General features: G+C 23.3%; 3 protein-coding genes across 3 annotated transcripts; 1 reads left to right on the top strand and 2 right to left on the bottom strand. All coding sequences in view use genetic code 6, as the record gives it.

Moving 5' to 3' along the window:
- Positions 1-165: 165 nt before the first annotated feature.
- On the bottom strand, positions 166-907 carry TTHERM_00429700 (hypothetical protein; the record flags this gene model as incomplete). Its single annotated transcript, XM_001011295.2, has 2 exons — positions 166-226; positions 327-907. The coding sequence occupies 2 exons, from the start codon at positions 905-907 to the stop codon at positions 166-168; spliced, it is 642 nt and encodes a 213-aa protein (XP_001011295.2).
- A 1,128-nt stretch (positions 908-2,035) lies between these two features.
- Positions 2,036-3,778, bottom strand: TTHERM_00429710 (hypothetical protein; the record flags this gene model as incomplete). Its single annotated transcript, XM_001011296.2, has 12 exons — positions 2,036-2,039; positions 2,123-2,215; positions 2,267-2,356; positions 2,413-2,502; positions 2,557-2,646; positions 2,701-2,790; positions 2,904-2,993; positions 3,136-3,225; positions 3,281-3,370; positions 3,428-3,514; positions 3,564-3,672; positions 3,745-3,778. The coding sequence occupies 12 exons, from the start codon at positions 3,776-3,778 to the stop codon at positions 2,036-2,038; spliced, it is 957 nt and encodes a 318-aa protein (XP_001011296.2).
- A 527-nt stretch (positions 3,779-4,305) lies between these two features.
- On the top strand, positions 4,306-16,247 carry TTHERM_00429720 (adenylate/guanylate cyclase domain protein; the record flags this gene model as incomplete). The annotated part of the gene is made up of 20 exons (XM_001011297.3): positions 4,306-4,452; positions 4,516-4,605; positions 4,778-4,914; positions 5,015-5,240; positions 5,300-5,450; positions 5,538-6,113; positions 6,327-6,662; positions 7,026-7,211; positions 7,266-7,595; positions 7,646-8,114; positions 8,172-8,719; positions 8,775-9,020; positions 9,644-12,354; positions 12,424-12,703; positions 12,815-13,128; positions 13,292-13,771; positions 13,849-14,462; positions 14,963-15,480; positions 15,568-15,662; positions 15,939-16,247. 20 exons carry the CDS (start codon positions 4,306-4,308, stop codon positions 16,245-16,247), a joined length of 8,763 nt encoding a protein of 2,920 aa, XP_001011297.3.
- Between the last annotated feature and the right edge of the window lie 1,194 nt (positions 16,248-17,441).

Here is a 17,441-nt window from a genome sequence, read left to right as displayed (position 1 = left end):
AGTAAATGTTTTTAATATTTTTAGTGCAATCTCCAAAATGATTGACTTTTTAGCAATTTTATTCATGAGAATAAATTTAAAAACTTAAACACTTTCAAATTGAAATTTACTAAAATATTATTGATGAGTAAAGTAGAAATAAAGAAAAAAATACATCATCAATTATCAAGCTTTTTTGGACATAATAGGCATAGGAAGAGCTATTATCAGATATGATTTGAAATTGCTTTTAAGTAATATGATGAAAGAGATATGATCTTGTTTTTAGTTGGAGTTAGCTGATGAACTTTTTGATTAGTTTTCCGTATATAAGTAAATTTTATTACTTGAGCATTCCTACAGTAAGTCTAGATTTACCCAGTTAGATTTTTTATTTTTTTTAAGAAGAAGAATTATTATTCTCTTTAAATATGCTCTAATTTGCACTTAATATATCTGGATGGTGCGATTGAGATCTTATTAGAGTAGGAGGAGGAGTAATATATTTATTTATTTTATTGATTGCATCCGCTTATTCTATTATTTCTCTATGCTGCTATGAATATTTGCTTTCATTAATTTTTAAATCAATGTAGTTATTCAACTAAGTCATATTTTAATCTTAGATTTTGGATTAATTTTAACCTAAGTAGCTCATATCTGGCTCGGTTTCCTTGTTATTCTGTGTAATAATCTAATATTTTTGCGATGCCAATGGCAAAGAATCATCTTCGAAAGGTAAATTGCAATTCTATTTAGAGCTTTTGTAATTATGAGTTTAATAATTATACAATTTAGAAGTCTATTAACTTTCAACAAAGGCTGATTAATTTAAATCAACATATTCATTATTCTATGATATAACTATATTCCCTACAGTATTTTATTATAGCATTAATCTTCTATTTTTAGCTCCAACATCATTCATTTTATTATTGAAAAATATACTTCTACTATACTTATACTACTTTAACAAATTATTTCTTGATTTTAAGTGTTTGCTAATATGTATATAAATATATATTTAACTATGTATTTTAATTAAAATCTAATTAATTTCTTGTAGAGTAATTAGAGTTGATAGGCAGAAAATTATCAATTAATTAATCAATAAAAATTAATTTAATAATATATTTATTTATAAATTTAATTGATTTATCAAATAATTAAAAAACAACATTCAAAATAATATAATATAATAAAGAGCTGTCAAAATAAATAATATAATAAAGAGCTGATTAATAAATGATCTTTAAGTCATCATCATCATTATTTATTTATGTATATGCAAACTAACCTTTTTAGTTTCATCAATTTCATATAAAATTTAATTCCTCTTTGCCCATCTAAGTATAAATTACTGTTTTAAAAAAATAGTTGTTCATTTATTATTTTTAAAACAAAATACTCAAAATCAAGATAAAAAGTTCTCAATTTGTAACAATACTTAACACTATCAAGTATTGAATTCAAACCTGCAAAAAATATTGGATTGTACCTATTTTTATTTTTTAATAATCAAATAAATTAATTTTTCTTATTTATAATAAAACATTTCTTAAATTTATATTAATAGCTGACTGAATTTCAATTTTAAATTTAAAAATCAAAAGTAAAAATTAAAATATATTTCTTATTTTACTAAGTCTATATTTCTAACTCGAGAAATAATTTTCTGAAAATAGCTATATATTTAAAATATTTATGTGATAAAATTATTTACTTCTAAATATAGTGAATATACTTTTAAGAATAAAAGTAATTTCTTCAAAAAAATTGGAACTATCATGAATTATTAGCAATTTTTTATAAATGAATAAACCATAAATATAATATTTATGAAATTAAATAAATCTTTAAATAAGTTATTTATTTGTTGATTAACTATTTAAATATTAAATAAAATAAAAAAAGTATAAAAAGATTTATTTATTAAAGACCAAAGTAAACCATTATTTGGGTAAAAAATAATAATAATTTTAATAAAAAGTTACATTAATGTTTAAATTTAGGATTCATTTTTAGAAGAAAAAATAAGTGATTTTAAGAAAGATTTTCATCTTTTTGTTAATATATTTATGGTTTTAAATAAAAAAATTAAACAAATTCACAAGTAAGTGTCTTAAAATATTTTGAAGTTTACTTAAAATTTAGACTTAGGTTTTCAATTCTTTCAAGCGAATTTTTACCATCTTAGAAAAAATTCTTCATATCCATATTTGAGAGATTATTCTTACTAAATTATTAAATATTTTAACAAATGATTAAAATTACTTACTATAATTACCTAACAAAGAGATCGAAATTTTTGAGGAACTTGAAGTATTAAATATAGAGTTAAATCGACTTAAACATTTAAGAGGTTAAAGCACAATTGCTTTTAATTTTTTATATTACTTTAAATTTATTGCTTTTATAAAAAGGATATTTTACTCTAACTAAAGAATAAGTGTTTAAATGTTATCTAATTTTGCTATGTCACACATCAAATCAATAAAACCTTAATGATTCAGAGAATTGTTTCTGTTTTGCAATATAATTTACAATTAATAAAGCTATTTTTTTAATATATTATACGCTAGGAAAAGCTACAAATTAGATATATTTGGGTTATTTTCAACTACTGACTGAAACAACTATGGTGTATCTAAGTCTATACTGTTATCGCTTAATAAATTAAATGAGATAAATCTAATTTATTTATTAATTAATTATAAAAACCTTAGATCAATTTTTAATACTAGCAAATCTTTCATATTTTGAATTCCTAAAATAATATCTTTGAATCCTTCATTTCCAATTTTGTTTTAGCTTATTTAAAAGAATTAATAAAATTTAATTTTCTATGAAAATACCAAATTTTTTTAGAGCTAAATTTGAAAGTAGAATTAAAATAAATTAACTTTATTTTAATAAAAAAATACCTTAAAGTGATATTTAATTCTTTTATTTTTTTTTGAGTTTATAGTCCTATGCTAAAATTTTTAATACATGAATCAGTAACTTTACATTAGCTTAAATTTATTATAAAATAAAATTTTTATTACATAAAATAAAAAGATTGAAAAATGTGTTCCTTTCTTTATAAAACAATATCAAATTCTAGAATAATTTCAATTATATTTTTTATATATTATTGAAATAAATAATTTTTACCTAAAATTTAGCTCAAGGAATAGTAAATTAAATGATTATTTTAAAATGTATCCTACTTCTTCAATTAAAATTAAACTAGGATAACCATTACTAAATTAGATAAATAAAAATAAAAATTAATTTGTTATTTTTTTATTTTATTTACTTGATACAAATAAACAAATTTTTTAAACTTTTGAGAATAGAAAGAGTTTTAATTAAAGAACGAGCTTCTTCGTCAGTGAATTTGCATTTTCTAAATTAGAAAAAGTAAAGAATGTATTTAAAATACCAAAAGATAATAAGTAATTACGATAGATGAAACTTGAGAGATTACAATTAGCGATAATTTTTTAATATTCTTTTAATCCCATTCAAATATTCGTATGTTTCAGTGTAGCTTTGAAATAATAAACAATTAATATGATTTTTTTGTGATATAAATTTACCTAAAATCCATCTCAATAGCTAAGAATTATTAAATTTTCTCTTTAATCACCTCTTCAATGTTATTTTTTGTAACCAAAAGAATTTCCTTTTTGAGAGATGTTTGAGTGTCTATAAGTAAATAAATAAAAAATTAAACAATAAATTTTAAATTTAAAAAAAATGGAAATCTAAATATTCTACTCTGAGAAGAAGGTTTAACAACTTTACCACCCATTTTATAAAATAAAATATAAGGCTATTTTTTTATTTCTTAAGTTTAATAATTTATTTTTTTGAAAATAAAATTGTATCTCAAAAATCAAAGCTAATTAAATTTATCAAGTAAATGATTAAGTTAAATTGAAATAAATAAAATAAATAATATATAATTATTTTTGTATACTTAATGAAGATTTTTTTCTTTGTATTTTAAAATATTGTAACAAATATTTGGATAATTCCACACATTTTTTTTTTTACAAATAATTCCTATAGAATAATTTTTAAAATACAAACGAAAAATAAACGCATACATGTATGTAAATTGTTATATAAATATGAATGTATGATACCAGTTATTATTTTTCTTATATTTAATTATCTGATTTTGGCTTTTCTACTTCCTAAATTTTTTTTCTTGCCTTTAAAAATTCTTTGAATGAAAAAAATAAGAAGCTTTTGTTAAATATAAATAAATAATTAAAAACCTTTGATTATTACTATCACGAATCAGTAAATAAATATAGTTAACAAAAGTAGAAGATGCAACAAGAGAATTAAATTACAGCAAAAGAAATAACAAATTCAAGGGAAGATGGAAAAGCTCCATCCAATTCTTAGGCAAAAAACAATTAATTTTTTATAAAAAACATATAATCCAAGACATAGTCGTAGCGATATTCGAGAGAAGTACTGAAAAATTAACATTTTTTGCACTATTTTTTTTAAAGCGTTAATTTAATATGTAAACAGATTGAATTAATTAATGGAGAAGTTATTTCTTTGAATGGCTTTTCCTCTAAAGACTAGCTAGATAACACCTTAAATTTCAACTTAATGACAGTAATAATGCTTTCTTTTTTATTTAAGTACCCAAAAGCAAAATAGCAAACAACTTAGCAATAATAAAAGCAAAGATGCAAAAAATTTAAGTCTTTGTTTCTACATAGAATATGAAATGAAGAAATAATTATGCAACAAAGTAAAAAATATATTTAATTTTTTTAAATAAAAGATAAAAAATTTCATATTAGTGATAATCTCTAACTACTTCATGAGAATAGGAAACGTTCTATCGTTGATTACTTACCTCATTATTGTTTTAAGTCCTAGTTATAGCATGGAAGAAACAAATAGGATCTCCTTTTAGTAGTAAAAAATATTTATAAAAAACCAAGTTATAGAAATGCATTTTTCGAAACTAAAAAATGATTTTATTTAATTGGCTGATGAATTTTTATAATATTTATAGGGAGAGCTACCATTTAATGTATTTATTGACAATTTTAATGACCTTTATAGGCTAAACTCTTATGGAAGGATATTTTGATTATTTAAGATATAAGAGGTCTTCTGAATTAAATAATAACCCTGCTACTATACTCGAGAGATTTACAAATTTTAATTACTTTTTGAAACAAAGCAATAAGCAAGAAAGTATTTCGATTTACAAATAAATTAAAACTAAAGACGTTCAAGTAAAATAATAAAAATGAAAAATTAAAATATCATTTTATTTTTTTCATCTAAAAATAAGGTTGGTGATATAGTTTTTGTTCGCAAAAATGAAATTTTCCCAGCAGATATAATTATTTTGGACATCTACAACAGCTATTGTTCATCTAACAATTCTTATAGCTGCGGAAAAACCACTTAAAATAAAATCTATCCGATTCCAATTACTCAAAGTAAATTTTTCTCTCTTATTATAAAACCATCAGTAAAAACTGCTCCAGTATTTGATGTTAATTAATTTTTTTTAATTACAAAAAAAGTACCAAAATTCTCAAAAATTAAGGGAAATCACTTTGAATATAAAAAAATTTTGACAGGCAAAATAGAATATGTCAGCTCTGCTGAAAGAAATAATAAATTTGAAGGATTTATAAACGTTTCAAAAGATCCAGTAGGTACCGTTGTTGCTAAGGAAAATATAGGATTTAGAGGATCAATGCTTGAGTACTCTGATTGGGTTATTGGAATTGCAATTTATACTGGTAAAGAGTGCTATTATTATTAAGATACAAATTAACACTGGTTATAATTAAAAGACAAAAAACCACTTAGCTATTTTAATTTAAAAAAAGAAAAATATTTTACTCTCTACTTTTTTCTTTTTATATTTTGCTGTCTAATAAGTGTCATTCGAACTCATTTAAATACTTGTTTTGGAGATTTACCAAAAAATAACTCTTTAGGCGAGCCAAGCATTGACTAATAAAGCTTTTATATAGGATTGGGATATTTCTGTGATTACATGCTATTTCTTCCTTCAATTTATTATTTTTTCTGTGACATCACTGAGCTGATTTTGGCTTTGGTAGCTAATACATCATTTGAAATTCAATCATGTAATTAAATATTATTAATTTTAAACTCTGTTTAAGCAATAAAATAAATGAACGAATTTTTATTTATTTACACCTTCATATTACTTTTAATAAATTAATATATATTTATCTCTTTTTTAATTTAAATAGTTAATAAAATTTTGTTTGTTTCATTGATTAAATAATTTTTTTTATTTAAAACTACATTTACATTTAACTTTTTTAATTAAAAAGAAGAACTGTTAAAAACTGATAATTAATCCTAATCTTAAATTCCTCCTGTAAATATAATAGAAAAAGATTCAAAAATAACAATCTATCTTGAAAAAATTCGTAAATTCTTTTAAGACGACATTTACTTTCTCAAAAACTCTTCAAAGCCTATTGAAGACCTTAGCTTGATAACTGATTGCTTTATAGATAAAACCGGTACTTTAACTAAAGGAAGGTCTTTCGAAATAGATAGAATTACACTGTAGGATACATAATATATAATTAGTGAAAGCTTCAACGATCCCATTAAAATTAAAAAGTTTGTTAGCATAGACTATACTGCAAATGAACCATCATGTAAATAATTAATTATATTTGATCAATTATATTCTTTAAAATTAATTTTATGGCAAACATCAGTAAAAATAAACTAACTCTCTAAAATTTCATAATTTTATTATAAATTTTTAATAATAACTAAAAAATTTAAAAAACAAAAAATTTCAGTATTGTTTATTTGAAACATCTGCATTTTATTTAATTTTTTATTCATAAAATTATATCACTCTTGCTTTAAAATTAGCTTAAGTCTTATAATATGGTTTTGTTTTAATTTATGAGAAATGGCCAACTATCTTAAATTTAATAAATTGAAAATTATTTACTATTTTTTAAAAACTAACTTTAACTAATAAGAATTTTTAAACAAATAATAAATAGATAAACAAATTTCAAGAAAGGAATCTATGAGCTTAAAAAAAACTAATAAATAAATAATAACTGTAATTACAAATGAAGTTACAAGTGAGCAAAATGATATTGCAGGTGAAGAAGGGGTTTTTCTCAGACATAGTATACCATAAGCTATTTTAGCTAAGTAGAAGAAATAAGTAGAAACGAAAAATAGTACTTACTTTTATTTATAAAAAATAATTATTTTAAAGAAATAAAATAATAAAGATTAAGAAGAAAAAAGAGTAAATTCAGATTTTTTAGAAGAAAGAGATAAAGAAGAGGAGGAAGACGAACAAAGAGATAAGATTATAATAGAGAGTTAAAATGAAAAAGGAGTTTAGTATTTTGATTCACCTATTAAAGTTAACGGAAATGATTTTATGAAATCCAACCAAAAGTTAATAAAATTTTAAGCAGGTTTTGATGATTAGAATTTTAAAATAGAATCTAAAAGTATAGAAGAAAGTTAAGATATTGGAGATATTAAAATGAATAGTAAACTATAGAGTATTATCAACAGTAGCTAAAATGTTAATCATGGTTATTAAACATAGAGTAAAATTATAATTTAAAAAAATATTTTGAAATTTAAAAAATTCCTTAAGAATTAAAAGAATATAAAACATTGGATATGTCAAAAAGTTTAGAAACAGATTAATTCTTCTTTAAAAGAAAGTTGACTTCAGCGACAAATTAATTTATTTTTACTGAGTAAAATGATTCCAGATTCTATGAAGAGATACAAAGTAACTCCTCAAGCTATTCCAATCAAAAAGAAGCTATTTTAGCAATGATAATTTGTCATATTTCAAAAAGTACAGTAAATAAAAAAACGACTAGTTTATATACAGACCATTAATCAATTTATGATAGTCTCTTCATTAGCTTTGCTAATAGATTCGAATGCAAATTTAGATGTGTATCCCACTTACTTGATGGGAATATTGAATACATTTCTACACTAGGCAAAAAGATATATTAACATAAATTTTTCATCCCTTCTGTTTACAATGAAAAAGGAAATAGACTCTAGCTTTTAGTTCAGTGTGAAGACCTTTACTACATTTATGTGAGGTAATCAAATTTTTTACTTATTAAAAATATATCATTGAATTATTAAACATTAAATAGGGAAGAAATAAATAGCCTTCCTACTTATATCAGAAACATAAAATAAATGAAAGAAAAATATTAAGGTCATATTCAAAACATGACTGAAAATGGATAAATTGGAATTATTTTTAGTAGAAAATTGATCACTTAATCCTTGGCTAAGTAAATGATAAAGAAATATCAAGATATAAAGTAAATCATAGACTACTCTCAGCTCCATAAATTGACAGAGTAGATTTATAGAGAATAACTTTATGAAATGGATGTTGTTAGCATGGTTTCAATAAAAGAAAAGTTGAATGAAGGATCTTTAGAGTTAATTTAAAACTTAAAAAAATCATAAATAAATATTTGGATGTTAACAGGAGACGACTATATAAGAGCAATAACTACAGCCTATAATTCCCAAATTATTGAAAAAACTGATAAAAATGAAATAATTCACTTTAACTCAGTAGCTGATGAAGAAATCAACTATCTAATATAATCATCTCTCTCAAAAGTGAAGCTTTCTTTAGAATCTGATGGTTAGTAAATATTCTCAAAACAAAAAGAATTTATAAGATGTAAGCTTCTTAAAATTGATTTTTAATCATAATTTAAAATAAATAAAATTAATAGAAATCACTGGATCTCAGAATGGCCAAAAACTTTAGGAAAAACAATAAATGAAAGCTAATACTACAGCTTAATCAAAGAAATTCTACATGGTAGTTAATGGAGAAGCATTAAATAAAATCCTATCAACATAGAATTATAAAGATCACTTTATGTTTTTGACCTTTTTCTGCGAGAGCTTTATTGGATACTCACTCTCTCCGTAGCAAAAATCAGATTTAGTTATGATTAAAAAGAGTTTTAATTCAAGTAATTCCATTCATTCATATATTTATTCTAACTCTTTTAATTATGATTTAATATTATTAAACAACATTTACTTTTTCATATATTTGATTAGGAAATAATGTTTTAAAATTTTTACAGAAATTTTCCTCAAATATAAATAAAGATAATAATAATTCAATTTCCAAAAATATTTTTAATTTACTTAATTTTAAATTGGCAAAATACTACTAATTAATCAATTTTTTTTGAAAATTTTTTTATCAAATATATTTTTTTATGTTTTATTATTGATCATTAAAAAATTTTTGAAGTTTTAATTTAATTAATTTTTCGCTTACTTAATTGCACTAAATAATATATTATATTTTGTTAAAATTTTTTTATCTATCAAAATTTGATTTTATTTATCAAAGTTTGATAATAGATAAATAAATAAATAATAATTTTAGAAATAAAAAATTGTATTAAATAGAATTACAGTAAAAATAAATAATGATTATAAAAAAAATATGATTTTTATATAAAATAAAAAAGAACATGAATTATTATATTATACCATGTTAAAATTAAAAATATTTATTAAGCATACAGATAAAATTAATACAAAATATATTTTAAATAATTTAATTTTTTATTCAATTTAGATAAAATTTACACACTGGCTATAGGTGATGGGCTTAATGATATATAAATGATGAGATAAGCTGATTACTCGATTCAATATATGGATTTAAAATCATAGAGCATTTAGTATTTTCATGGATTATCTGAAATAAGTGTGCAGAAAATTGGAGATATTAATAAACTCATTTTTATAAATTCTAGATAGAAATCTAAAAACTTTGAAAATTTGCTTTTATTTACTTTCTACAGACAGACTTTAATTTTTTCTTCAGTTTTCTTTTGGAATTTTATGCAGTGCTCATTTGGTGATTTGATTTACAATAAAAATGAAATACTTTTGATTAATACAATTTGCTTTTTTATAGACTTTCTCATTATTTACTTTTAAAAAGATTACTATAATAATAAAGAAATACTGTAATGTATGGTAGAAGTCTAAAAAGAGCATGCAAGTAATATAAGAGCGAGTTCATTTTCGATTGAAAATAATCAAAGACTTTAAAATGCATTTCAAATTGATGATACTCTCTTGTATAAACAAAATAAATAAATTGTCACTTCAGATGTTCTTAAGAATTTCTTCTTAAATATCTTGCCTATGGCTATAATGAGTGGCTTAATTTTATTTTGTTTGCCTTATTACTCTCTGGGTTTAGTTAGTAATGAACTTGGAATAATTTTTGAAAGAAATGAAGTTATTTATATATTAATAGTCATGTTTGTTCTCAAAATTCAAATTGGTATTTACATATTTTTTGAGCATTAAAAAGTAATAGGATTGGGATAGCTTGCTTATGTTATAATTTTTGCATTAGCTTACTATTCAGCTAATTATTATGATCTAGATTTGTACCAATTCATTAGTATTAACTTGCTGCTTTCATATTCTTTGATTTTACTACTTTCTGTGATAAACTCTTTGGTATATAAGGTCTTTTTTCCTATCATTAAAATGTAGATACAGAGAAATTTTAAAAAACAAGACTTGTCAGAAACTTCAAGCATCCAAAAGGAATATGCTTTAGAGAGCTACTATGAGTAAGATAAAAGTGAGATGATTAAAGATACCACTGAGCAGATATCTTAAATGTCACCTGACATGCAATAAGGAAATACATCCAACTAAAAGCCCATCGAAGATAATAACTTTTTATCTCCAAAGTAAAGCATTTACTCATCTCCATAGCAACTAAAGAGAAAAAGACTGAATATAGAAATTCCTAAGCTATACAATAATGGATATTTGAGCTCAAGAAGAAATTCTATTGAAAATAATTCAAACTTTAACTTCATTAAAGCTCATAAGGTTGAAAATTCTTCAAGCAATTCGCCAAGCAGAGAGTAGATTAATGGATAATTCATTTTTTCAGATAGAAGAAGCGATTCAGTCAATGAATTTTAAATTAACAGTGGAAATGACTTTTTAGTTAATTTAAAGTCTGTTAATACAAATAATAATGGCCATAATCTTACTAATATCCAAAATCAAAATCAAAATGACATAATTGACTAAAATTCTACAGAAATAAACAATAAAAGATTTTCTCACCAATCTGTCTAAGGAGAGCTAGAAAAAAATACAATTAATTTGTAAGACATTAACTTTAGCCTTCTACAAAGGAGAAAATTTACTGAAGAAAGATAGAAGTAATTTGAAGAAATGTCTACGCGAAAAGATTCTTTGTTGAGAAATGCTAATATGAATAAGTTAGAAATAAAAAAGACACACTCAGGCACTAAACTAGAAAATTAAAATGAAAGTTTTGACAATTAAATTAAGAGCGTAAACAAACACATAGCTAGCCCAAATAATTTAAACAGCCCAATGGTGATACAAGAAATTAATAACAGTTTCTAGAATGAATAAAAGTCACATATTTCTTAAGGGTTATCAAATGTCAAAAACCTTCATAGAAAATCGAAGATTCTAATGTAATAAAATAAAATAAATATTAAAACAAACTAGCGTAATGCTATCAGGTTGGCTCTATAAAATAAGTTCTTTTTCAAAGGTTATGAAATCAATGAAATAGTCCAGATGGTATTTCAAGGCAGAGACGCAGACAAGATAGTCATGGAGATGAATCCTAAAAACTACAATGATTATTCTTATAGAATCAAGAATATTTTTTTCAAGTTCGACAAGGAAAGCGTTGAGAAGCAATTTTAGAAGCAAGTGGCTAAAGAATGGATATTTTTCAGTAGAATATCTACCCTTTTGTTTTCGATTATTTGTGAACTTGCTTTGGCCCAATTCATGAATAGTATAAATCATTACTCCTTCGGGTTTAATACCTTGTCTGTATGCTTCGGAATTCAGTTTTTACTTTGGGGGTTCATGTTTACTCCTATTTACTAAGATAGTTTTTTCCTAATAAACACACTTTAACTGCTGGTAAGGGTTTTATCTAGAGTAATTCTCATTTTTTATGATTTTGACTACAACATCACTATCCTTCAAGGGCTATTTTACTCTTCAATAATTTAATACAGTATCGTTATGAATCCTCCAATTTAACTAACAGCATAGCTATTCCTAAGTATTACCTAATGCATTGTCTATACTTTTCGCTATTAAGACTCAATAACTTCGGATAGTTTAGATTCCTATTTAAACATATATATTATTTTGCAAACATATTGCTTCTTTATTTCTTTTACCTTATTTATCTTCTATCAAAATTGCACTTACTAAATCGCGATGAGGAAAAACTTCGAAAAAATTAATAAAGTAATTTACATATTCAACTATAAACCAAGATAAATTTATTTATAAACCATTTTTTAAATTTATAACCAGCTCTAGAATGAATCGAAGAAAATGAACGATGTACTTTCTATCTTACTGCCTAAATTCATCAGAGAAAACATCTAAGAAAAAGGTCTAAGCTATTAGGAAGATCAAGGAGAGGTTGCCATTCTATTCTGCGATATTTGCGATTTCGATTCTGTAATTGAGTAGGAAAAAAAGAATGTCATAAAGTTGCTTGACAAATTGTTCAGAATCTATGATGAATCATGCAGCAACTACGGTTTATAGAAAATTGAAACTGTTGGCAAAACATACATGGCAGCAGGAGGTAAAATTGAAACTATTTTTACCTATATATTTATTCAATCCATTTTTAAATATATCATTTTTTTAAATAATATTGCAATAATAATTAACTTGAATTATTTAACAAATTAAGGTCTGAAGGGAATTCCCCCAGTAAAAAAATACCTAATAAACAATGAAAGAATACATCCAGTTACTAATAGTGTTTTAATGGCTTATGATATGTATGAAAATGCGAAAAAAATTACATACGGAAATAAAAGTGATAAATTAAACGTAAAAATTGGAATTCATTACGGTAGAGTTATGGCTGGTGTTATAGGAGGACACAAACCTCAATTTTCGCTTATAGGAGATACTGTAAATATGGCTTCTCGTGTTTGTAGCACTGGAGCGGCAGATTCTGTAACCATATCAGCAGAAGCAAGAGCTTAATGTTTTAAACAAGTAAATTTAAATACATTAGCAAAGACTGAAAAAAAAAAAATTTTAAACAAAATACAATACTCAATCCTTGTTAATTGATTGAAGAATTAATTAACTAACTAATTTTAATTCCCCAATCTAATTCAATTAAAAGTGAAATTAAATTTTTATCTTATAAAATTAGATCGAATTCTTAAACAAAAATTAGCAGTACTTCAATTTAAAGTATAAGATTTTACTTGTAGAAAAAAATGTTGAAGCAAAGGGAAAGGGAATCATACAAACTTTTTAGATAGTCTTTTAAAGAGATACTAAGAGACATTTGAGCAGGTTTTACAATATAGAGCAAGAGAGAAATATTACTTCTTCTAATACTTTGGAATAAACAAATAATTGCTTAGCAGCTTCTACCAATTTAACAAATTAACAAGCTAAATAAGAATTTGAGTAGCAATAGCAACATTAACCATAAAGATTAGGAAATTATTCTAAAGTCAATTCAGCTTTTCCTTCATACTAAGAGTCATAATTCCAACTTGAAGCAGTTTCCCCTCTTAAAAAAGTAAAAATAAATAAAAACGAAATACCAAAAAGATTAATTACTGATGGAACAAATAACACAGAAAAACAAGAAAATAGTGGAAGACCATAATCTGTTTTTAATGTAACTTAAGATTATTAATTTTTGAGCTGAAATTTGATAATTGTTTAAATAATTATTTATAATAAATAAATAAAAAGAATGCACAAGATACATATTTGAGAATTATGGGGACTGACCTTGGGGTAGTTCCTAACATTGAATATTAGTTTGAAATAAATAATGATTCAATAGATATTGAACGTATTTAATAAAATTTTAATGAAATAGAAAATGAATTGTCGACAATTTAGCACAATCACAAGCAAATTGTGAATTAAATTAGCTTTGTAGACCTACTAGCGGGTAAGTATAATAACGAATTTTGGATATTTTAAATGGAGAAAATTATGAACAGTAATCGTTCGATGAAATAAAGAGGCTAAATTTTACTTATCTTTGAAATTGTGAAATTAGTCATGATTAATCTTATGAATTAATACTTAGGTACTCAAGGTAGCACTATCAGTTTAATCCTTCACTTAGTTAGCATAATCATGCTTATTATTTTGACATTTGGTTACCAAAAAATTATCAAGCTTGGCGTGAATTATGTCAAGTTGTTTGTTTTTACATCTTTTCTCTTAATTATTGGAGCCATGGTATATGAAGGATATGCTTTTGTAAAGCAGGAAAAAAATTAATTTTTTACTGAAACTTAAACATCTGCAGTGATAATAGTTTTTAGTATGTTCCTCTCTATCAAATTTTACAGGTAAACATATACATTTATTCAAATCATTAATTTAATTGAATTTTGTTGAATAATTACATTAAATAAGTAAAAAAAGTAATTTTTTTGATTGAATCAACTATTGAAACAAATAAATACTTGATTTTTCATTTTGCTAATTAATTGAAAATTTCCCAAGGTCTTTAAAAATTTACTTAATTTTCTTATCAAATTCAATAATTTTTTTTATTCACATTTAATAAGCATTTCTTTCAAATTTATGACTATTGTTTCTTGAAATTTTGAAAGCAATTAATTTATCAGATCAAATTTATTGAGCTTTGCTTCAAAATAAACAAGTTTTATTAATTCAGATCATATAAAGTTTCTCATTCATTTTATATTGATTGATTTAAGCATTCAAAATTATAAATTTTTAGTAATTATTCATAATTTTTTCGAGTTACTTTTTGAATTGTAAACAAATTTGAAAAATAGTAAGAATTTCCAACTTATTTAATCCATTTTGCATATAAAATTAGCATTCTCGAGAAAATAATATATTCAATCGCACTTATACTCATGTACTTGCTTTTCTCATTTAACAACAACATCGCTAAGATCGAGTATTGCTACACAACAATAGCTATAATTTTAACTCAGCTTTTCAATTCATTCTAATAGCTTGAATTAAATATTACAAGTTTCTAGAACAGAAAGTAATTAGATGCCAAAGTTAGTGAATAAAACAAACTTCTTTAATATTTATTACCTTCACATATCAGAGATATGTTCTTGTAAAATTAAGCAAAAACAATAAATTTAATAGATAATTTCGATAATGTTACTATTTTGTATGCCGACATCGCAGGATTTACAAAATATTCAGCGAGCGTGAGACCAGAAAATGTTGTTTTTATGCTCAGAGAACTATTTACTAAATTTGACTAAAAATGTTAGGAAAATGATGTTTTTAAATTGTACACAATTGGTGATTGCTACGTAGTAATGGGACTTGTAAACATCGAAAATAGAGACTATGCTAAAGAAGCTCTAAATGGTATATTATTGTTAATAATTTTCATGCGCGCGCTGCTATTATTTATTTACTTAACTTAACTTTTTTGATTAATTAAAAAAAAAATAGTCATCAAAATGGGTTTCTGTATGATTGATATTATCCAGTAAGTAAGGGCTGTAGTAAATTTCGATGAGTTAGAGATGAGAATAGGAATTCACACTGTAAGCTTAGACTTTGCTTTTTTTTTCTTAATTATTGATTATTAACAAATTTGAATTTTTTGGGTAAATTCATGAAGCTTTTCCCAAATTATTACCCATCTCTTACAATAAATTAATTATCACTAAGAAAATTTTAGGTGAAATTTCGCATATTTAATATATGTAAAGATAAACCAATAGGTTCATTTAGTTTCTATTTATTTTTTCCCCCTCTATCTGTTTTAAATCAACTTACATTTTTAAAATTTTAAATTTGATAAATTATTTAATTAAAAGGGATCAATAATTGGAGGAGTAGTGGGAACGGGAGTAGTAAGATATGACATTTATGGACCAGATGTGGTAATTGCAAACAAGATGGAGAGCAATGGCGAGAGCGGTAGAGTGATGATCAGTGAAGCAACTTATAATCTAGTGAATGATGGGTACTAATAAGAGTATGAATTTGAATAGGCAAGACTTATAAAAATCCCTGCATACAATAGAGAAATATAAGGGTATTTAGTCAAAAAGATATAAAGAGAGGATTCGAATTATTCATTTAAATATTTATAAAATGGTGAGGACAAAAATATCGATTAATGAAAAAGAGTTATTGTTGATAATATTTATGGTCGCTGTTAAAAAAACTGTAAATTAGATGATTTAATAAAGTTACTTTAAAAATAACTTTTATTTATTTATTTTGTTATTTAGCTATTTAAAAAGAAATAAAGAAAATCAATGTGAATTCTTAAAATTTTTATTTATTTGTGAATTGTTTTGGTTTAAAGCTTGTATTATGAAAAAATGAATAATATATTGATTGTGTGTGAGTATGAGTGATTATTTAATAAGCAAAATTAAATAAATCAAATCAACCAATCAGACTACTTGTCTCTTTAACTATAAATATTTCTTTAGTATTATTTTTAAAAAACAATTTATATTTTTTTTTAGGTAAAAATTATAATTCCCACTTTATATTAATTGATAAATAGTAAATTATTTTGCTTCTCTTCTTGCATGCTTGCTTTATAATTTGATTAATTTATTGATTAGTTAATTTCCCTCCTCTCCCCTTAAAGGGGCAAATAAATTAATAAATAAATAAACAAATACACTTGAAAACAACTTAAAAATTTATAGAAATTAGTTTTGTCTAACACAAATAATAATAAATTGCATATAGCTTAAATAGATTCACTACATTATTTTAAGCTGTAATAATTGATCTGGTTCTGAAAAATCAATATAAATAAATATATAATTACGTCAAGGCACACTAAACAAAGGTAAATTATTATTAATACTCATATTATAACAATTGAAGAAGATAAGGTTTTTTAATAATTTTTTTTTAATAAAAAATTACTTCTTAATATAATATAGTTTGATTTATTGATTGATTCATTGACCAATTGCTAGCTTGCTCTTTTAATAAAAAAAACTATGGGTGACCAGAGTAATCCTATTTACTTTCAAAACGAAATATTATTTGATAATACTCCAATAATAACTTATGAAAATCTCAATAATGAAAGGTCATATTATGGACTTAAGGAGCAGTTCACTTAAAATTTGAATTATTAGGTATTATTACTTTTTTTTTTCATGATTAACTCCATATTACAGATACCATTTTATGATACGCTTTTTATGAATTTTGTTTTGATTTCAAACATAATTTAGACTGTTAAGTAAAAAAATAATATTTTATTTTAAAATAGACTGATTATAACAGCAGGGATTATGCTGTCAATTACCAGAACCAAACATAATTTCAAGGATATAATGAAT

This window comes from Tetrahymena thermophila, assembly GCF_000189635.1.
Source record: "Tetrahymena thermophila SB210 genomic scaffold scf_8254470, whole genome shotgun sequence".
NCBI lineage: Eukaryota > Ciliophora > Oligohymenophorea > Hymenostomatida > Tetrahymenidae > Tetrahymena > Tetrahymena thermophila.
This window is presented reverse-complemented; position numbering and strand designations above follow the sequence as displayed.